At 42.7% G+C, this 22955-nt stretch overlaps 1 protein-coding gene across 1 annotated transcript in view; it reads left to right on the plus strand.

Annotated features, from left to right (window-relative positions):
• LOC139646328 (endoplasmic reticulum metallopeptidase 1) overlaps positions 1–22925 on the plus strand; it is a 28594-nt gene extending 5669 nt beyond the window's left edge. The window contains exons 3-15 of the mRNA XM_071522336.1: positions 1695–1822; positions 2044–2149; positions 2727–2873; positions 3107–3199; positions 5467–5679; positions 5910–6130; positions 11108–11282; positions 12386–12576; positions 14313–14465; positions 15296–15498; positions 15692–15807; positions 16172–16335; positions 17607–22925. Of these exons, the coding sequence (XP_071378437.1) occupies positions 1695–1822; positions 2044–2149; positions 2727–2873; positions 3107–3199; positions 5467–5679; positions 5910–6130; positions 11108–11282; positions 12386–12576; positions 14313–14465; positions 15296–15498; positions 15692–15807; positions 16172–16335; positions 17607–17783 (2087 nt within the window). The 3' untranslated portion in view covers positions 17784–22925. The remainder of the gene's footprint in view (positions 1–1694; positions 1823–2043; positions 2150–2726; positions 2874–3106; positions 3200–5466; positions 5680–5909; positions 6131–11107; positions 11283–12385; positions 12577–14312; positions 14466–15295; positions 15499–15691; positions 15808–16171; positions 16336–17606) is intronic.
• The last annotated feature ends 30 nt before the right edge of the window (positions 22926–22955 follow it).

The following is a 22955-nucleotide window of genomic DNA, read 5'->3' on the forward strand; positions in this document are numbered from 1 at the left end:
GAGGAAGACATCTATACAATGATGATGAGATGTTTGTATGATGAAAACTGTTTTTAGATTGCCAGCACCAAACAGGAAGTGGTGGCTGTAAACGTTTTTTCTGATTGGCCACACAATCCCTGTAGGGCTGTTTTTGCCCCTCTTTTGCAGTTTCTTGAAGCCACAGGTCTAAAAATCACTTTTCTGTGAATTCAAATTTTAGGACACAGATGTATGAATATTTTCTATGAGTGGAAATTGCAACATACAAGTCCTCAGGTGTTTGCTACAAAAGCCCCTCATATTTGTGTCACATTTAATGCAGTACAGTAGGGTAGACCACACATTTGTTCAGTGTATCATAGTTAACGGCTCAAGCAAGCAAATCTAGAAAAGAGTGGTCTAGAGCACTCCCTGTACCCAACCACAAACCACCACATTTTGCTTTAAACTGGAAGTTGCTTAGAGGGATAAAGGGATCACATCTAGATTGTACAGTAATAACATCGTTTTTTGATGATAGGTAGCACATTGCTGTATTCAGTCATCACATTTTTGTCTGGTTTTAATTCAGGAATTTTTCACAGGTCTCTGGTCTCCACACCCTAGAGTCCCTTGCAGAGAAAAGTTCTCTGAGTACACATGCACACACACACACACACACACACACACACACACACACACACATGCAGCTGCACCAGCTAGGAAATTGATCCCAGAGGTGTGGAACAGGAAAGCACACATACACCACTGCCTACCAACCCTGTGCTCAGATTTGGAGGAATTCAAAACACTTACTTAGACAATGAAAAGAAAAAAAGAGGCAATGCATTGTCTTGGACACATTATTGAAGAGGTTTGTGTGCACATGCATGTATGCGTGAATGTGGTTGGATAGTGGTGCTCACTACATAAATTGAAAATTGACTCCAGAAAGTATCTGTTTTTACTTTTTCCATCTTAAAGCTATAGTGTGCACAGGTGATCTTTTCATACTTTGATTTGTAATTCATGCATCTGTGCATCACATTTTCTGAACTCTCACAGCGGTTTGTTTTGGGGGGGGACAAAGATTAATCTGTCTCCGACAATAAGTGGCAGTGACAGCAGAATGAATGGTACCCAGGCCTCCAGTGAACAAGCCTCCACCCCCACTGCTAACACTTGTCCAATCCAAAAAAGCCGAAGCACATGATTCTCTCCCTCTGTCTCAGCTTCCCTCTCTGATCTTTGGGTGGTTTTTTTTTCTTCTTTTCTTCTTATTCACTCGTAAACTGTGTTCCTCACCACTAGCCTGTCTGATCTGACTGCGTCACATGCCTCCTCCACTGCTCGCTCTTTTCTTTCATTCTCTCAATTTCTGTCAGTTATTCTCTTTTTCCTTTCAGCTTTCAGGTGGAACTCACTACTACTCACTTCATTCTTGTGTATTTGTGAATTTGTATTATCAAAGTGTACATCAGAGTTGTCAGCTGCATGTTTCCTTATCTCAAAATCTGCCATTGGGTCAGGACAGTTGGGTGTAGCGTGTTACATGAGTGAAGATAAACTGTTAATGTGGGTGCACGATCACATGTTTGTCAACACGACTTTGTATCTATAGCTCCATGTGAGCTCAGAAGGTAGGCCAAGCCCAGCAAAGGCAGCTAGGAGCTCACATGGTTCTGTAATGAAAGGGTTTTTAGTACCTTGACACACATGTTCCCCTGTCCTAGGTGCCAGTGACGATGCAGTGAGCTGTGCAGTGATGCTGGAGGTACTTCATTCTCTAGCCAACCTGTCTACTCCTCTTCACCACGGAGTAGTCTTCCTCTTTAACGGGGCTGAGGAAAATGTCTTGCAGGTAAAATAGAGAGAGAGAGACGCTGTGGACTTTTATATGGCTGTTTAACTCTCTCCACACCACTTTGCATTGTCAGTTCCAATTCTTATATCTTCCTTTTCCTTGCTTTCGTGTTTGTTTGTTTGTTTGTTTGTTTCTTACTCTCTCTCTCTCTCTTGCACTCTGTCTCTCTCTTTCTATCACGCTCTCTCTCCCTCTTTTTCTCTCCAACCCTCCATCAGGCCAGTCACGGTTTTATTACCCAGCATCCCTGGGCCAAACAGGTGCGAGCCTTCATCAACTTGGAGGCTGCTGGGGTTGGGGGCAAGGAGGTCGTATTCCAGACAGGTACCATACCGTGTGTGTATGTTTGTGTGTGTGTGCTGTTTGGCTGCTGATTGGCAAACCAGTCTTGTTTGTGGGAAGTAGTGTGTTTTTTAGTGTGCTTCCCCACAGGTGTGCCCTGTGTATTTCTGTTGGGTATGCTGTATGTGTAGCCTGTCAGTATTTTGTTCTCCTTTCATAGAAGTTTATATGCTCTAACATGCATTTGGGACTTGGGAAAGCTTGCAAATACATTTTACACCCATACCCTGTTATGGAGATGGACAGTTTGAAGTTGAGACACTGTCAAAGTCCTAGGAATCACTATTCAGTTCTGCCCTTGTTCCAGCCATTTAGCTTGTGGCTAGCTGCTACTATTGCTGACAATCTGATTTATGGTTCACTGAGGTTTCCATTTCATTGCCATTTTAGGCATTTAGCTGATGCACTTATCAATAGTGACTTACAAGGAGTGCAATATTTGAATACAGCCAGTAGCAAAGAGTCGGAGACATCGTGCCCTGACAATACTCCTGTGACCATGGAATGATTCTTCTTACTATCTGACAAAGACTTGGTAAAGTGTAAAATGTCCCACCAGGTCCAGAGAACCCATGGCTTGTCCAGGCCTATGTCCATGCTGCCAAACACCCCTTCGCCTCTGTGGTGGGACAGGAGGTCTTTCAGAGTGGCATCATCCCCTCTGACACTGACTTCCGCATCTACAGGGACTTTGGTAACATCCCAGGTACTGCCCAACAAAGTCTCTGGGACTGTGACAGTAACAGTCTCTGTCCAAGTCCAACATAATACAAGTGCCTGATAGATCTACAAAGCATAGACTTTGGCTTTGAGGTTGACATATTATCTCTTTCCTTTTCTCCCTTTTTTGTTTTTGTTTTTCTCTTTTGTCTTTTTCTTTCTCTTTTGCTATTTATCTGTCTATCTCCTTCTCTGTGTACTTCTTCCCTGTTTGCACAGGGATCGATCTGGCTTTCATTGAGAACGGTTTCATCTACCATACCAAGTATGACACCGCCGACAGGATCCTGACGGACTCGATACAGAGAGCTGGTACACACACACCCACACATACACCTGTACCTAGATGTGCTCAGCTTGGCATTGTCTGCATTTTATGTGCACAGGAATGACAAAAAATGACTTTTTGAAAGATCAGTTTTCAAATCCCATATATATCTGGCATATGAATGTGTCTTGATGTTCTTCCAGTGAGCACCAGCGATAGCAACAGTCATTGCAGATAGATTAAGCAGCTGGTAGTTGGTGGGTGTGTCAGTCTGTCTGTCAAGGTGAGAGCGGTCACTGCAGCACTAGGTCGGTGTAGCGGGACCACCTGCCAGCGCTGTAAAGGAGGAGGGGCTGAATTTTCTGTCAGACACTTGTGCATGTGCAAACACAAACAGACACACTGCATTTCTCCTTTTCCTTCCACTGCCCAATTTCAGACTGGTCAGCACTCTGAGAACAGAGGGATACACACACACACACACGCACACACACCAACCACAGACTTTTACTGCTGCACTTGTCCTCATTTAACTTATGTTGTTTGTTGCTGATTTGTTTTGCTTTGACTTAGCAGAGAGTCCAGTCAGTCAGCACTAAAAACGTGAGACAATAGTCTCTGTCTTGTCTCCCTCAGCAGCTACCTCAGACACATTATGGACTGAACTGGACACCCAACACCAACCCCCCTCCTCCTCTTTGGAAACCCACTGAGAAAGGCATGAATTATTAGAGAAAGACAGAGAGAGATTTCAGAAAGAAGTAGAGGCTGTTTTTACTCTGTGAAGAAGAAAACAGAATGCCGTGGTAAGGTGGAGAGTTGTTGCAGTACAGGGCAAGTGGAGTGGGTCTGCTCTGTTAAGGTCTGTGTTATTGTGATGAACACAGCAGGCTTGGCCTAACACGGCTATTTACAGTCTCCCCACTTCATCATAGTTCAGCATCTGCTTTGTGGCAGGCTGCTAAGCTAGCATTGTTCTACTGCAGATGCACTGTAGCTACAATCAAACGTAGCTTGGATCGGTATCTATTTTTAAAGATAATATTATGTAGATATAGAAACGAGGGCATGCCAACATAACCTGTTATTGACAAATGTTAATCTGGATTAAAATGATGTGTTTTTTTTATTTTTTATTTGTCTTATGATCATTTTGTTCTTTCGTGGTTCAACTCAGAAAGGAAAGGATTAGGTAAATCACAAAGCGGAGCCATGTAGTAAGGCACAAAGCAGTAAATCCTAGATAAACGACTGAATGTAGTACACTAGGTTATGTTTACACTCTGACCACAGTGAGCCTGGCAGTCAGGAGAACAATGGAGCTTTGTCTAGCCTGTGTGTTTGTGCTTGCGTGTGTGTGTGTGTGTGTGCTGTCAACTGTGTCGATATGTAGGCAGCAGCACGCCACACAGATAAAAGACACGCAGCTTGGAGGAACTGCACAGTAGCAAATGTGAAGCCTCGGGCCAGAGAAACTTATACAGTGACCCCTCTCTGATCCTTCATTTAGCTAGACTCCAAGCCTTGTGTTCCTACATTCAAGATCATGATTGTAGCCAATTCCATGGCAAGTTTGACAATGTGAGTTCCTGTACATGTCCCATATTTACTGTGTGTATAACGGGTGTGTGACTGTATATAGAAGCACCAATTAAACCAAATGAAATTTCCGAATCTCAAACCAAAAGCCAGTACACAATAGTAGGCCTTTGCTTACCAGTCTGTATCTCATTTGTTTAATTATTGACATGGTGTTTCCTTGCACATGGTTTAATTGCTGCAGAAAATGCAGTTCAGGTGGCGGTGTCAGAGTGCCAGAGACCACTGCCTCACTGTAGCCTGTTGTAGCTGGTCAGTGGGTCATGTTGACCCATAACTAGGTTTTATTCTATTTTATTCTATTCATTCAGATGCATCAGCTTTTTAACCACAACAGAGTAAATTTATTGGCTATTTCCTTCCTTCCTTTGATCCCAGTGGTCAAACCCTATTTTTGCCCCAACAGTAAATTGTCCAACTTGACTAATGTGACTTGCATCCACATAATATTTCTAGTCCTTTCGGTGTGTATTTTCTCCACTCCACTAATACACATCATATTCTGTTCTGTCCTGGTTCCTTTTACGTTGTTGTTGGTTACAAGTGAGGATCATACCTTTGTACCCTCTGGCTGTCCAGTCTATGTATACTCAAAATACTGCCAAGATCAATACGTCTGATCACCAGAATACATCACTCCCCTGCAATATTACTATACTATTCACTTTCTGCTTTTAACCTTTTCACCTCTGACCTCACTTCCTGTTTATAGGCGACAACATCCTGGCGGTGCTGAAGTACCTGGTGATGTCGGAGAAGTTGGCCGATTCCTCAGCGTATCGTCATGGCAACATGGTATTTTTTGACCTGTTAGGGGTGGTAGTGGTGGCGTACCCAGCCCGCGTCGGCACCATCCTCAACTACGTGGTGGCTGCAGCCACCTTCCTCTACCTGGCCAAAAAGGCCTCGCTGCCTGGCAACGGCGGTAGGTCACCATGTGCTGTGGTGAACTTGTATGTTGTGTTTTCCCCTTTGGGAGGTACTTAAGTATTTTCTTATTGTATTCTTGAAAAATGTAAGATTAAGATTTTTGGGGCCAATTCATGTATTTGTTCTGGAGAAGAGTTTGACAGTGTCCTTAAAGCTAATGTAGTGTGTTTGTGTGTGTGTGTGTGTGTGTGTGTGTGTTCATTCATCTGTCTCCATCTGTCCCAGGTGGGCGCTATGTGCGAGAGCTGGCCTGCGCCACAGGGGTAGCGGTGCTGAGCTGGTTCGTCACCCTGCTGTCGGTGCTGATTGTGGCCCTGCTGGTCACTCTGCTGGGCCGCTCGATGTTTTGGTACAACCACTTCTACTCCTCCATCTGCCTTTATGGGGCCGCTGCCACGGGCAAGATGATTCTCGTCCACACACTGGCCAAGAACCTGTACTACGGGGTGAGTGGTGGGGGTTTGAATGGAAGGCCTCTTTGAACTTTGGACTGTAAAGCTAAAAGGGCAGATGGTGTGGGTGTGCATGTACAAATAATGGGTAAAAGCCTCAACCACAGGATTAGTGGAGGGACTTTGAGGAGAATTGCCCATAGCACTGTAAAATGGTATTGTTTTAGCAAAATCATTGCACCGACTAGTAAAGCTGAAAGTGAGGTGTATTCCAGACAGTTGACAGGGAATTTCATAAATCACATAAGTCGCTGTGTACCCAGCAAAAGGGTTACTTTAGAGGAATCAAACGGCGTATGTTGCACCTTGTTTTATGCACATTTGTTTGAATAGATGGTGCTTATCAGCTGTTTATTTAATTTGAACTGTAAGATCTGGTCACAAATCATCTGTATAGGTTGCAAGACCACAGTCTTCATTTTGGAGAAAATTGAATATCTTAAATGATGAGCAAACCGTGGCTGGCCTTGGTTCACCCTGTAGTGGAAACCATATTATGCACTGCTTTCGAACATTTCAGTCCTTTTAAAATACAGTTGTACTGTAAAGTTGAAGGTGCAGATGATGTGAATATGTGTAAATCCAGGCCAAGGGTGAGTGTTGGAATGATATACTGTGTTGAAGCTAAAAGAATGTTGACCAGCATGAGCTAGATCAGTATCTTGAATGATGCTCCTTGTTCAGTATTCTTGTTCAGTATCTCGTCACATTTATACAGCCTTTACTGTCAAGTGAGAGTATGGATTTTGTGAGGCTTCTGTATGATAAAACGAGTATTCACTCCTTTCCTCATTACCTCTTTGTGTGCTGCATGAGGCATACAGGAAGCTGGATTGTTTCTGTGAGTCTAATATCTCATGACGACTTAAACTGAGCTCAGATTTAAGGGCACTAAGTTCAGAGAGGAGAAAGCTGTGACTTCCTCTTCCTCCATGGTGATTACAGAACAGCAGCTCTTTTTGTGTGTGTGTGTGTGTGTGTGTGTGTGTGTGTACGTGTGTTTGTGTGTGTGTGATATCAGTGGATAGAACTGAAGGGAGGTGTCACATAGTTAGTCATCTGATACACACACGCATGTGTGCCTGTACACACACATTCACCCAAGAAACATTTGCAGCATAGCGCACATTCAGCGATCTGTATGTGTGTCTTGTTGATGGTAGCTGCAGGAGCTTTTCCTGGTTTGCCAGTTATTTAATCAAATGTTAGCATTTCTGCGTGTTAATATCAGGGTGTGGACTGTACATTCCCTCTTCTCTTTGCTTATCATTGCTTGTCTCAACAAACCCCCCTAATGAAGACTGGTAGCATATGTTCAATACATTTTAGGAGTTGATGTTTAGCCATTGCAATTCAGCTGATGTAGTCTTTTAGTGTATTTTCATTTTCAGTAGATGTTATAGGCTAATTATCAAAGGTTATTTTTGGGCGTCCTGGTGGCTCAGCAGTCTAAGGCACGTACCATATAACCTCAACGTCCTGAGTTTGAACCCGGACTGAGACCTTGGTCACGTCATCCCCCTCTCTCTTTCCTCTTTCTTGTCTTTCTGAACTGTAGTTTCTAAAAAAAAAAGCAGAAATACCATAAAAATAATCTTTCAAAAAAGCTTATACTTAAGGTTGAAACTATTAAGACTGAGTTAGTTTTGGTTTCATGCTGAACTGCACCGAACCCCACATGACAGCGTTCTGAACTCTACCTTGTCGTGGCCCAGCTCCAGGCTGGACACAGGCTAATCTTTGTCCCAGACTAAATGGGGCTTCATCTCCACTGAAAGAAAATCTTTATTGAAACACCAGAGTATATCTGCGGCCTAGCTCTAAATGCTATTTTCTCATTGAACCAAAGAGTCAAAATACGAGTGGCAAGTTTCTTTTGACAGAACAGACATAGATCATTAAAGGAAAAAAAAGAATAATGCCGGAATGAGAATCCTCACACCAACATTTCTACACATTGCTTGGTTCACGCAGCCGTTGATAATTTGGTGTTCTGGTCGAGCCACAATGAGCAGGAGTCATCTGAGGCGGGTAACGATAATGATCTGAGCCTCATGGCCTACGAGAGAGACGGAGAAAGAGACAGAGAAGAACTAGCATGAAATAATGATCTATATATGATATATATATATATATATATATATATATATCTTCCAGCCTCTTCAGAGCTGGCTGTGGACACTGGGAGTTCTTTGTGTGCACGCGAGCAGAGATGCGAGTACATACGCTTCTGTGTAGATTTTATTATGTGTGGGCGAGTGTGCATGCTTGTGTGGGTATGTTCAAGCTTTGGCGCCGTGTGTGTGTGTAGGGGGAGAACTACATAACAGTTGGTTGAAAAATCATTAGACCGAAAAGCAATGCGAGAGAGAGGAGAGCTGGGCGAGTGCCTCCGAGTCGAGCTGAGATCTGGGTGTTGCCCATTTTAATCAGACAATACGTTGCCTTGTGCGCCTGTGGAATGTTGTGCTTGGTAATGAAATATTGCGACAAGCCCCTCTATTAGTCTACAGTAACATAAGGAATCAGGTGCTCTAATTCTCCTTGCAATAGACACTATTTTTTGGCTTTTTTTTTTTTTTTGTTTAACTCCATTTCATTTTTATTTTCCTTTCATTTCATGAAAGTGTTTGTTTTTCCCACACTGCATTTTAGTGTAAGTTTCAGTTCACAGTTATAGCCCTGGTGAAAAGTCCTGAGGACAGTACGAAGCACAGGTCTTGAGGTGAAAAGTCATCGCTGAATTTGGTGTTCCTGTTTAGTTTTTATTCATATCAGTGAGTCATGACTTGGTGATGGTTTACAGTACATCCTTACTTGCAGTGATACTATAATAAAAATAGGCAGGAATATTATTTACCATGCATGTTTTTAGAGTGTGGCTGAGGCAGTACCTCTCAGTTTAGGGCACACTGTAATTAACAGGTTATAAAGGGCAACAACTATGAAACAGGCTCATTGTTAGCGCTGAACTGCTGTTCCTTAATTAAACTGTTGCATCTCAAAGGTTAGGCTACATGCATGAACAGCAAGGCAGTGACTTTTACACACCTAATAATAGCCGCCACCACACACTTCACATACATGAGAAATTTCTGGCATCCTCAAATTCCAACAGATTTAAATTCTAAAGAAGCAGTTTAAATGGATGGAAGAATGGAAAACAGCATAGCCACTTTCTGCTTTCCACTGTTGCTTTACTGAATATCGCTGCGCTGTGATGGCTCAGTGTTGTTGCAGGTGCATCAAACAAACTTCAGATGAAGTAAAGATTATTACATACGAAGTTATTGCAAAGAGAAGCATTTTTGATATTTGACTTAAAATCGTTTGCATGAGAGAGGATCTGAATTTGAGCTGTTTTCTATAGTGGTTATGGCGACTTGTCTAATCACTTCTATTTTGCTGGTCAGATGGCATGTGTAATGATTTTTTTTTTTTATTGTATCATTTTTGTAAGGGAGGGGTTATAGATTATGGTAGTTTTGGTTGGTTCTGCATATACTGACTGATACGTCTGTGCATCGCTCGGCCTGTGAACTCTGGGTGCTTTGGGACGTTCGTTGTTGGGGGTTGGGACTGTAGTCGGTGGCTGATGGGTAATGAGATAGGTTGATTTGCGTATTAGGAAGAATGAGGAAGTCAAAGTGACTCCCCTGTAGTCAATTTTTTCATCTAACGAGGAAGTTTTACCTTAATGGACAATGTGTTTGCTCTCTATCGAGCATTGAGCTGAAACAGCCGCTCCTCTATCCCTTTTCTTTTTTCTGTGTTCTTTTTGTTTTGTGTTGAGGAACTTAGACCTTTAAGTTTGTCACTATACGTTTGTGTCAAATTGATTAATTTGGGTAGAGTTTTGTCCAGCTAATTTTTGGCAGTTATACAGTCATTACAATAATATAGCAAATAAAGAAAATCATGTGTTGTGTGTATTTTCCGGCTCATGTTAATATTTTTGTTTGTCTAGTGGTCCATTCGGTTCTCAGGTGTACCCACCCACCCACACACACATACACCCACACACCTTTGTACTAAATGTATTTTAGTGTTATCTGTATTTGTTTAGGGTGTCAATACAAAAACAAACAAACAGATCACTTCATATGAAACCAATGAAAAGGAATGTAAAGAATATTAATTCAAATGAAAGTGATGAATACTTTGTTTCTCATCGCCCCAATCAGTGACAGTAACCTGCCAGCCAGAGAGATCAGAGAGCCTGGTTACTGCTATTTCTCCCTCTAGCAGGCTGTTTTGGGCAAACTGCTTTGTGACTTTGCCTCAGCCGATGTCGCGTCCCAGCTGATTGCCTGCTGTTTGCGTGGCCCATACAAGTTCCATTAGTGTGGAGCATCCAACATGCAACTGAGTTAAGAATCATTATCTCACTACATCTCACAGTTGCGGTGTAAGGTACATGCTTATGTAGGCTATAAACAGCACTGCGGTTTTCAACGTCTCTGCTGTCAGATTATACCTGAATGAGTCAGTGTAACACATCCTGTCAGCAGGAGTTGATGCTCAACCTGGGCAGTGTGAACCCAGCTGTCATTCACTTTCATATCCTGATATGAACAACGGCTTTCAAGAGACCAATGTTCTGCTGATCCTAGGATGGAGGAATTGTGTAATTGGGCCTACAGATTAGTAATGTGGGTTCAAATAATCTTCTATGAACTAATGGGCCATTTGCCTCTTTGCAAATCTCATGATCTCATAGCGGTGGCGCAAGAAATTTCCTCTGTGTGGGGGAAACATTGGAAAGGAGAAAATGTAGGGAAGGAAAGACAGTGGACTTGATCCCCCAAAAAAGATGTTGCCATGATGTGTTGAAGGAAAGGAATGGAAGAGTGCAGTATGGGAAGAGGAGAAGGATGGCGAATAAAACAACAACAGATGTGATGGAATGAAAGAATGTAATTGCGCATGCTCATTCCCTGTGTTGGGCTGTTCTGTGTGTTTTCCATTCAGGGTGTCCGTCTGGTGGAGCTGGGAGAACTCTACTTTGACGTGAGCTTGCTGCTGTGGTGCTGCAGCCTGGTGTGGCTGACCCAGCAGGGCCTGTGCTCGGCCTATGTGCCCATGCTGATGGTGGCCTTCCCCCTAGCCACTAAACTGCTGCTGGCCAAGGAGTTCAAGCACAGAGGTACACACTCAACCTGTATATGCTTATTTATCAGCTGCAACTAAGACTGCACTGAGTAAAAATGCTGAAAATGCTATGTGTGCATGCATGTATGTATGCATGTCAAATGTAAATGCTATGCCCTAGGACAAATTTTCCCTAGGACAAATTTGCTCTTCTTAGTATTAATTAGTACAAAAACAACAAACAATAGAGAAGGTTGTCTTGTTCCCAAACCTGTTTCTCAAAAGCTTCTTACCAATAAGAGCAGCTGTAAGTCAGTATGGTGAGATGATCTTATTGATGGCTCTTTTGTTTAGGAAACTGGCTTTGCTCAGTATGCTAGTAGAAGTTAGGTAGCTCGCTAGCTAATTGCTGGTGGTAGACTAAAGTTAACTCCCAGCTAATAGCTAATGCCAGATCTTACTGTCCACAAACACTGTTTGATGGGCTGGAGAGGGATTGTGATGACTGGGACAGTCAGAAAGTCCCCACCAAAGGGTCTCAGGCTGCATCCTGACTCATAGGAAACAATGTAGCTAGGGCCTGGACCTAGCCACGTGTTAAACATACAATTTTTTTTTTTATTATTTAGAAATCTGACTGATAACCTATGTAGAGATGTGAAAATTGATTATATATGGTGCCTTCTTTTGGCATCGGTTAATATTCTAGCTGCTGAGTATAAAGGATTAAGTTTAAGTATAAAACTACTTCTGGCTAAAGAGTAACAAATGTGCTGGTGCATTTAAGCTGTTTGCAAGCTCCATTTGCACTCAATGCACTGTTTAACCTTCAAAGGAACCAATATCTTTTTGCCCAGTGTTTGCTTGCTTGGGTGAAAAGTGCTTTGGAGAGATTAGAGCTATCGGGAGCAACAGAATCTGAATGACCCCCAAATTAAATTAATCTTCATCCCAGCAACCATGGCACATAACTATAACTGTTACTGTTATTAATAGTAGTAGAAGTTGTTGTATACTTGATTATGAAATTCTTCCCCTGCTAGAAACACTACTGCAGGCTATTAAGTAAAACCAATGGTGGTCGTTTTTTGGGGAATTTCCCCAGTGAATGAACCTTCTGAACACGAGCACAGTCTTTCTCACCTCCACCCTCTCCAGGAGCGTCGGTGAAGTACAGTGTGCTCTACCTGTTGGGCCTGGCATTGCCCTATGTCCACTTCATGTTCCTCATCTGGGTGGTGTTTGAGATTTTCACGCCTATCCTGGGCCGCAGCGGCACCGAAATACCTCCTGAAGTGGTGCTGGCGTCCCTGGTCACCCTGGCAACCATCTTCCTCTCCTCCTTCTTTGTGAGTATTCGTGCATTTACAACTACAACAATGGAAAATAAATAAGGATTTCCACTTCTGAGCTCTCACCAGAGGTTTCTGTCATTAACAAGTGAAATGTGTGTATTGTGTATAAGTTAGGTGAGTGGAGGCAATTACCAAGTATGTCCTGAACAAGTCAAGGCAATTTGTACAGCCCTTAATAAATGTTACAGTGTACAAGGACTTCACAACATCCACATTATGAAAACAATATATGAAAACAGCCCCCAACCGTAGACCCTCAACTGAGGACAAGGAAAAACTCCCAAGAAACCTTATGTAGGGCTACTCAGAGAGGGATCCTGGAACAGAGTAGATGAACTCATTCACTCACTCACACAAACAGACATGGCCAACATGACTGAACAGGTGCACAGAGACTGGGAAAACAGGACAGGCAAACTAAATTCCCATCGGCAGGAACCTGAGCTGGTGCTAGCTAACTGGTCTAACCTTAGTCTAAGAAGAGACTGAGTCACTCCCAGTAATTGTGCGAAGCTAGGGATGACCAAAGTTTTAGAGCTTGCCCCTCTAATCGCAAGTGGGAGACTGTTCCAAAGAAAGGGAGCAGGTTAAGAAAAAGCTCTGCTACCGGCAGTTTTCTTTTTGACCGATGGGATAAATAGGTAGCCAGCGTCTTGCTCTTAGTGGGCGCATGGCGGTTTATATGGTGCAATCAGATCTGCTAAAATGGACGGTGCTATCTCATGTAATATTTTACATGTTAGAAGAAGCACCTTGAAATCACATCTGGCATGAATTGTGAGCCAGTGTATGCTAGGACAGGACAGGTGTTGTGTGGTCAAATTTTGTGGTCAAGATTCTGGCAGCATCATCTTGTACGAGCTGAAGATTTTAAATGTAGCCTTTGGTAGACTGGAGAACGGGATGTTGTAGTAATCAAGTCTTTGCAATACAAAATGCATGTACTAAGGTTTCTGTGTTGCTGTTATTAGAATGGGTCGAAGTTTAGCAATTTTGTGAAGATGGTAAAACGCCATTTTAGTAGCATCCTTGATGTTCGATGCAGAATGAGAGAGTAGCATCGAATGTAACGCCAAGATTTTTCATAGCAGCACTCTGGGAAATCACACAATTATAAACATTTAGAGCAGTGTTCTCAAACTGATACCCAAACTGATGTCTAGCTGGTTCAGTAATCAACATCTCTGTCATCCAACGTTTGACAGGTTTAGGAAATAGAAGTGGTCTTTTGGTTTGGCGGGTTTATAGAGTTGAGTGTCGTCAGCATAACAATAAAATGCCAAAATTTATGGATAATTTCACCGAGCGGCAGCGTGTAGATGGAGGAACACCAATGTCCACATTACAATAACTCTTAGGTCTTATTGTTGTGGAAGATGCGTTGCTTTCTTTCTAGTAGATGGCACCTAGACCATGAGAGCACCAATCCTCAAATACTAATATAGAGTAATTTAAGAGTACATTATGGTCGACCGTATTGAAAGCTGCACTCAGTTTGAGTAATAATAGCATTGTGATTGAATCAGAATCAATGAAATGCTCTCTCTTAAGTCACAGAGCTGCACAAGCTAATCTGTTTCAGAGGAGTTACTTACTGGAAAAACTCATTATCAGTCATTTAGACAGCAATGGACAAAATCAGATCTCTTTCTCATATCGGTGATCATTTCCAATCAAATGGCTGTGTGCTTTTTTCCAATGACATGTTTCTCTCTTTCTTTCTCTGTCAGCTCCATTTCATCTACTTGGTAAGGAGTACTAAGTGGATCCTGGCTGGCTTGGGCTCCGTCTTCACCATCATGTTCCTGTTGGTGTCCTGTGGCCTCGTGTTCCCTTACTCAGGCAGTGCAGACAGCCCACGGCCAAAGCGAGTCTTCCTGCAGGTCCCGAGTTGCATCATGCACACACACACACACACATACACACATGCATTCATTCTAGATATTTAGTCATGCACTGAAGCATAGTTATATAAATCCCCACATGGTATTGCCTTTTAATGTGTTCTCCTACGCATTGGGGCATAAAGGCAGCCTGATTCGCTGCCTTTATTAGAGAACTTATGTATTCCATTTCTGAAACTGACTGCACACACACACACACACACACACACACACACACACAACCACAACAGATGCTGCCAATAGAAGTTTAAACCAAACTGTAACCCTAATAAGCTCTTACCCTCGAGAGTGTGTGATTACAAGTGCAAATTTTCACATTTTACTGTACTTGTGAGAAACTTTGGAACTCAACGCTGTGGTTATGTCAGTCCTCACACACAGACATGCACTAACGATGAATCGCTTAGTTGTCAACTATTAAATTAATCGCCAACTATTTTGATAATCGATTAATCGGTTTGAGTAATTTTTTAAGAAAAATAAGTCAAAATTCTCTGATTCCAGCTTCTTAAATGTGAATATTTTCTGGTTTCTTTACTCCTCTATGACAGTAAACTGAATATTTTTGGGTTGTGGACAAAACAAGACATTTGAGGACGTCATCTTGGGCTTTGGGAAACACTGATCAACATTTTTCACCATTTTCTGACATTTTATAGACCAAACAACTAATCGATTAATTGAGAAAATAATCAACAGATTAATCGACAATGAAAATAATCGTTAGTTGCAGCCCTACTTTCATCTCCTGAACTGTCACACTGTTAGCTCCGTCTCCCTAAGTCGTTGCCTCGTCCGCCCCCCTGCAGCACACGACGCGGACCTTCCACAACCTCCAGGGCCAGGTGGAGAGCCGGGACTCGGGCCTGTGGATCAACAGCTTCGACTACACCGGCATGCAGTACGTCACGCCCCACATCCCCGAGATCAACGACGACGTTCGCACCCGCTGCCGTGAGGACCGACCCTTCTGCGGTTTCCCCTGGTTCCTGCCAGTCAAGTTCCTCAGCAAGTCAGTAGCACAGCCTTCTAGTACACTTCGCAGCTTTGTTTTTATGCTCTTTATCACTCCAGAGTCTAGACTAATAAAGAGGGCATAATTTAACAAATGTATTATTTTGTATATGTTTTGTATACAGGGTGTGTCCTTTCATAACTTGCACTGTCCAGTACATTCATGAGTGTTTTGGTGTGTGTATTCGTAGGAAGAACTGGTACCTCCCGGCTCCAGAAGTGTCTCCCAGCTCTCCTGTGGAGTTCAGCCTGCTGTCCAGAGAGGAGACTAGCTGGGGAACGGTCAAGATGACCTTCCATGTCAAAGGTCAGGAGAGCTTCTGTATATGTTGCCCAATCAGCAGGGATCTAAATTAAAATTGTCTTGCTAGGACTTGCAGGTACTACACAGTGAAGCAGAGTATTTTATATCAAGCCATTTACAACTGTAGTGCATTTTGAAAATGTATAGAATTGAATACATTTAAGATTTGGGTTCCCAGTGCTGAGCGGTTCAGTAACCATACATTACAGCCATGCTTGCAAATTTAAACTCTGCCAATACTGTAATGCACACATTTTCCCATTTCTCTTATGTATGGATCAGTTAACTTGGTTGGTTGGTTGTGTGTGTATGTGTGCATGTTTGCGTGTGTGTACTATGTGTTGATGTCCTGTCCTGTCCCTTGCAGGCCCCAGCCACATGTCCCTGTATCTGATGCCTCACCGAGGGGCGAGCCTCTCCACCTGGTCCTTCGGGGACGGGACGCCCCAGTTTGACCTGAGTGGAGAATATTTTATCTTCTATTCCCATGGCCTTGACGCCCCCACATGGACCTTCTGGTTTGAAATACAGGTACCGCCTTCTACTTATCAACATTTCATATCCCTGTGCTGTTGTGTGTTGATGTGTTTTGTTATGTAAATTATTTAAACAAATTCTTATTTTGGAGCAGGTGTATTTGCCTACTGTGAAAAGATAAATGTTTCCCAATATGACCCTTCAGCCTTCACCCTTGGTTTTGTAGAGAACGTATAATGGAAATATTTTCCGATGGTAAATTTGACAAACTAAGTCTATCAATTAAAAATACTGGGAAATATTCTCCAATAATAGTGTAGATTTAATATAACTGTCTAACCTTACTTTTTTTTTTTTTTTATTGTAGCATATTCTTGAGGCCCATTCACATCTAGAAGGATAACTAAAGATAACTATAACTACAAAACAATTTAAATCGTTCCAAGTAAATCGAATGTCTGTGTTCCCACTGCAACGATAACTACAGAAACATCCAAAAAGATAACTGTAACTTTTTTTTTTTTTTTGGGATGCGGAGACAACACTAAAACATTTTCAACCCATCAGAATAAAGTTCTAAGAAAGAAGGGGGTGGAGAATTCGGTAGTTCACTGCAGTGTTGGCTTCATTTGATGAGGAACCTATCACAGAAGTCCAGAGGAACCTCGGCACTGTTTGACAAAGGCCATCCCCTCTGCAGAAATATTTAAACTAAAAACAGCATTTGAGTCTCACAGCTCGTCTCTCCTTAGCAGCAATTCACAAACCCCAATCCTGCCACTATGTCATTTAGTGACTTTAGAGAGCGAGTAAAGTAAAAGCAAGTCAGTAAAGTAATTATCCTCTATTTTGGTCTGAAAACTCGTGGGCCAAAATGAAACGACATCGTAGTTTGAATGCTTGAGCAACAATGTGTCTTTATAGTTTATAGTTATCTTTATGGATATCGTTCTAGATGTGAATGGGCCTTACAAGACTGCTGTCCTGGCTTAGAATTATGTGTAAATCTCTCACAGACTATCAGACTATCAAACGTCTAACAGGAGTTTGGACTTTAAGTTTTTTTTCAGTCATTCTTTTCATTCCTGGGATTTCTGGACATCATGTGAAACGGCACCTTGGGGCCTCAGCCAGTGATGTCTACAGATTAGTTACTGCCAGAGCTTGGCTCTGATCTTCAGGCCAAGTTTATACCCGTCTTTATGAGTTGGACTGTGTTTGAACACACATTCCCTCTGGTGTTGCACATGTGTGTTCACGTACTGAGTTGTGTTTACTGACACATGTTGATGGTGTTTCTTTCCTTCTCTCTCTCTCTGTTTCAGCCTCCCAGGGACCCAGACCCTTCAGGTCCGGAGGGGATGATCTCGGTAGCCATCTCCTCTCACTATTTCTTTGGGCCAGACCAGAGGACTGCTCAGCTGGAGGATATCCTCCGCAGGTTTCCCCCGTGGGCTTTTCCCTCTTCCTGGGTCAGCACCTACGACATGTACCGATACTGAGGAAGCCACAAACCACAGAGGCTGATACTGAGGAGAGCTACCGGCTGCAGCGGCCCAAAACAGAGAGAAGAGATTTCAAGGAACAATACTGAGGATCAGCAGATGGGCCCTGCCGCCTTTTCACTCTGACACAAACGCGCACACACACACACACACACACACACACACACACACACATACAGAATGGGACATGCACACACTCCCTTTCAGCCTGCCTGAGAGACCCCCATCACTGTGTCAGTAGGCTTAGTAGCTAACCAAGCAGGAAGACACGCTGAGACATGCCAGAAGTAAGCTTACCTACCGTACGTAGAACTTACAGACGGACTAACTCACTGACCAATGCACTGGCACCACAAGCCCTACGGTCACTCCTGGGTTGGTGAAACAAGGGGGTGAAGGGTCTGTTTTTTTTTTTTTACTGTCCCTCAGTCTGTCTGCTCTTGCTTTACTCACTCGATTTCACTCCCTTCCCCATTGTCTCTCTCTCTCTCTCTCTCTCTCTCTCTCTCTCTCTCTCTCTCTCTCGCTAACTCCCTCCCCCTTTCTTACCTTCTCTTACTCTCATGCTAACACTCTTGCTGACTCTTTTTGTATGAATGACATTTGCATGTCTACCTCCCTTGCGCTCTCTTTATCGGCCACCACTCGGACAGGAGGCGTTCTCAGAATAGCTGTGTCACTAGCTTCTACTGCAAAAGAGATGACACCACTACCACTGTCTGCACTGTAGATGTAGTGGTGAACTGATGGATCTATTTGGGCTTGTGGAGGGTTTAAGCTCCAGTGAAGCTACTAAATCTCACAGGGAAAAAAGAGCTGCTTTCACTTCACCCGTCTCCCAAGCTTAGTGGGAAACTTTGACACTTTGAATTTTAGTCATTTTTCTTCAACACGCACTTGTTATATTATGGGCAGATAGGTTTTTGTATTGGCTAATCAGTTAACCGTGAAATGGCTCATTATCATTCCTCACTAAAACCCTTGGGTGTAACCATGGATTTCAGCGTGGAATGCTAACAATCTGCTTTTAGGGTAACTGTCAGGGAACCTGCCGTGCAGATGCGGAAACTCTTTTGCTGTAATGTGACAAGTGCCTGTTGAATCAAAATCAAAATGTCAAGACATCCTTTAAAGGAACAGTCCTACTCAAAATATTATGATTTCGCGTGGATGGGAATACTTTTCTAAGGTCTTAAATCTTCCGACAAATGCAAATGCCTGGCATCTTCAGGTAAACGTGTAGAAACCTGGAAGTAACATAAATGATTTTGGGTTGGAGTGGTCTTTTTAAAGCTTGAGGAGGCCAGGAGTCGCCGGGGGGGGGTGTAACGTGGACTCGAGGTGGTGAAAAGGTCCTGTGACTTATCCCTCGCCTGGTCCATTCTTAAGACAGAGAAGGTGATTGGGTGGGAATGTGTCAACTAGCAATGCAACTCTTGCGCTCACATAAACTGTGTCAATTTCACTCAACTCGTTCTGTTTCATGTGGAAATTATTTAGATTTGCTGTCACTGTAATAACGGTTTTACTTCGTTTTAAACTTGAGTTCTTACCTGTGCTACGAGTCGTCTCCAGCTGCACTAATGAATATCTTTTTTGTAATTGGCCAAGACAGGTTAATTGGACCTTGTTTTTATTCTAATAGTTACACACTGAAAATTAAAAATCCCCCCAAAAACTGGATATTGTTAGCAAATGGCAAACCAAGTGTAGATAGATATTTATATCTAACTTTTGGAATGAAATCTTTCATATGTTGTCATAAATAAATGTTAAAATCGTCACATATATATGCAAACCCTTATATTATTCACCCTATAAAAGGCTGGATTTTGGCTTTTATTTTCTAAGTGTAGAGGAAATACACATATGTATTTTAGCCATGTCGAATTCAGCATATTTTTCACATTTGGCTGTCGGCTGTAGACAGACTGTGAAATAGTTAAGAATGATTAAAAAAGTAATGCGAGAATTAAGATCAGAAAGTATCAGGTGAGTCAGCCGTTCCCTGCAGGTGTCTGGATGGCCGGTGTGTGCCTGTATTCGCCTCTCAGCTGAGAACCTTCTAGCAAATTCTTCAGCCCAGGGACGAGTGCCAGTACGGTCAAATTAGTAAGAACTCTTGTTCTTAATTTTTAAATCCTGTGTTGGAGCACAGTCTGTCCATTTCAATTTTCTTTTCTCACTTATGTTCTAATGTATCCAAGAATGCAAAACTATTTATCGGTGCAGCCGGAGACAGCTCATAGCACACTCGTTTCTTCCTCATCATCATTTCTTGTAGTGCGTGTTACTGTGGAAGCCAGGCTCAGTTCTAATATAATGTATTTTCTGGCATTTCACACTCATGGTGCACCGCGCTTCTCTATCTAGGGCCATCGGTATCACAGCCACAAGCCAGTTAGAAATGACCTGTTTTATATCTATCTGTTGTACACGGGCTAACCCATCGACCACCGTGTCACTCTTACTGTCACCACTCCCACCGCCACTGTCCAAAGCTAGTGTCGGACACAGTGCTAACAACGGTTACTGGGGTTGTAAAGATAGGTTTGAATGTTACTGTTGGGAAGGTTTAGCCATACACTAACTGTGGTTGATGGATACTAGGTGACTTAAATGTAGATCGTGACATATATCTAGAGAGAAATGGTTCATCCAAGTTAGTAATTTCCAGAAATAACTTGATCCAGAGTTTTTCAAATTAGGCCTGTGTCTGCATGAATGGCACCTGACTGGCATTTTGATGACGTTGTTAATCCAAAGTTAGCTGCTGGATGTTCATGTAGTTTGTGGGAAGAGCTTTTGATTGGTTTCTACTATTTAGCCAAGGGTCTTTTGATGGGTTATGAAGCAGCATCGTCATGTTTGTCTGCAGGCCAGCTCCCTTTTCTACTAACACAGTAGATTTGTTTTGAGGTAGTTACAGTAAAATACATTTATCTCAACAGTTGTGCTAGCTGTTTGCAGCCCCGTCCTGTTTGGCTGATAACTGGCATAACTGTGCCACGAAAGAACCAGGAAGCCGTTCCCCCGTCTCTTTGCCTTCAGTCCCGGATGTGGGAGACGCACACAAATGAAATCTATGTTTAGAAACAAAAGGTTTGTGTCACACTGTGTGTCGCTCATCCCGGCATGTTGACTACTGCTGCAGGATCACACGGTCAGAGAGGGAGTGAGGCGGGTAAAACTTGAGCGGTTGATGGTTTTGTGGTATCTAGTTCTGAGACGAAGTCAGATCAGCTGAGCAGGAGTTGTCGTCCTGTATCGGTTTATTCAGTAGGAATCTCTTCCAGGATCCTAGTGATGTGTCCTTGTGATTTCATTTTGTCAGTTTGGCTTCAGCCACACAAACGGAGGAGCGCTGACCTGAAGGAGGCCTTACAGTCCTGCTTCCTAAGATGCATAAATGTTTACTGTTCCGGACACAAAACGTCTCAGTGGTCTTAATGCTATCAAGTGCCGCACTGTACAGCATTTTTATGTAAATTGTTGTCTTTTGGAAGATTTAGACTTCAAATTTGCCACAGCCTTCAACAGCTCTTGCTATTTGAAAGCGGATCATTCCACTGTACTCTTTCCTATATGCATGATGTGTAACACCTGAGGAGCAAAAACACAGAAAACTACCGCTGTGCTTGAAGCAACTGCTGATTTTTAAAGCGACCCGTTCGGAGTGACGAAGCCTTACAAGCCAGGCGATCGAGTCAGCTGACCGCAGTGTGAGACACGCCCGGCCTCCATGTGTCCCTTCCAAAATCAAAATATAAAACCAATGAATGTGCTTTATGCCTATACCAGCTACTGTTAAAATCACTAAAAATCACTCCAATTATAAGATTTAAAAAAAAAAAAAAAAAATTTAAACTGTATTGCCTTTTTAATCAGATGCTCTTGCCTGATTTGTGGCTTGTGTAGAGGTTTTGCTAACTTCTCATTTAGTGATTTTTCTTCCTCTTTTTAACATATTGAATCATATCTTATTCCCTTCTGCTTCCTCTGTAACAGACGTTACGGTTGCAATGACACAGCTAAACACTAAAGGAACCACAAGGAAAAGGACTGAAGGGGTTTTTCCTCTTCCCTTGTTTCATGCCAGGTGTGTGTCGCACTGTGATCGACTAGCTGAGAGGTGTGAGCCGGCTTTTCGCTGCATTTTTGTTGTTGTTGTCCATCAGTAGCTCATGGATATTTAATTAACTGGGGTTGTGAACGGAGGATGAACTGATGTGGTTTCCCCCCCCAACTGGCTCACAAAGGAGCCGACGTTATTGAACTTCACTGTTAACGGGTCCGGTCAGCACAACTGTCCTCGGAAACCTGAAAGGCCCCAATCTTTACAAAAGTTTCTGCACAGGGAGAAATCAGTCTTTCCATTTTAGAGAGTAAAAAGTGATCAGGGCTTCTGAAAAAGCATTACAGCACAAAAGGTAATCTGTATGGACGGACTTCACGTCTGACGAGAGGTTTATCTGGAGCCGAGTGTCTGAGCAGGACCTGCAGTGTGTGTGCGTGTGTGTGCGTGCGTGCGTGTGTGTGTGTGTGCTGTTCAGAGAGACAGAAGCTACCAAAGGGGGTCGCCACTGTAAATGACTAAGATGGATCTAAAACGGTTTTATTGAAAGAACTTAAACTGATGTTATGCAGAGTGTCTAGCGCGCAAAAGCTTTATTAACAAATATAAATCAGTTATTTTTCTAAAAATCAGTTCTAATAGTGTTTTGATTTCCATGTTAATTTTGAGTGGAGGAAAGGCAACACAGCAGATGAGTTTGGTAAACCCCTCTCAGCACCATATCTGGTAAATTGAATTCATCTCAAGCTTGCCTTTTTTTTATTTATAACCACCACAATAGCAGTTGTTGTTTTTGTTTTGCAGTGAACACATTGTGTACTCGGCTGTCTTTGCTGTGCACCAACTGTTCAGATTTCACCGTTTTCCTCAATTCAGAGACCAGAGTTTCTTACGAGTCAGCGACATTCCAAGGTGCGACGGAAATTAGACACTTTGCTTGTTTTTTTTGTCAAGTGTTTATTTATTACGTTATTAAAATGGGATGGTAGTTGTCGAATCGGGGGAGGGGTCTGGCTGCTTTTAAAAGCAAAGAGAGGCGGAAAGAAAACTGCTGTAAAAGAAAGGAAGCTGCTGTGGGAGAGGGGGAGGAGGAG

Source organism: Centroberyx affinis, unplaced genomic scaffold (genome assembly GCF_046629955.1).
Source record: "Centroberyx affinis isolate AG114_WGS23_722 - 3 ecotype Tasmania unplaced genomic scaffold, CSIRO-AGI_Caff_v1 ptg000977l_1, whole genome shotgun sequence".
NCBI classification, from domain to species: domain Eukaryota; kingdom Metazoa; phylum Chordata; class Actinopteri; order Beryciformes; family Berycidae; genus Centroberyx; species Centroberyx affinis.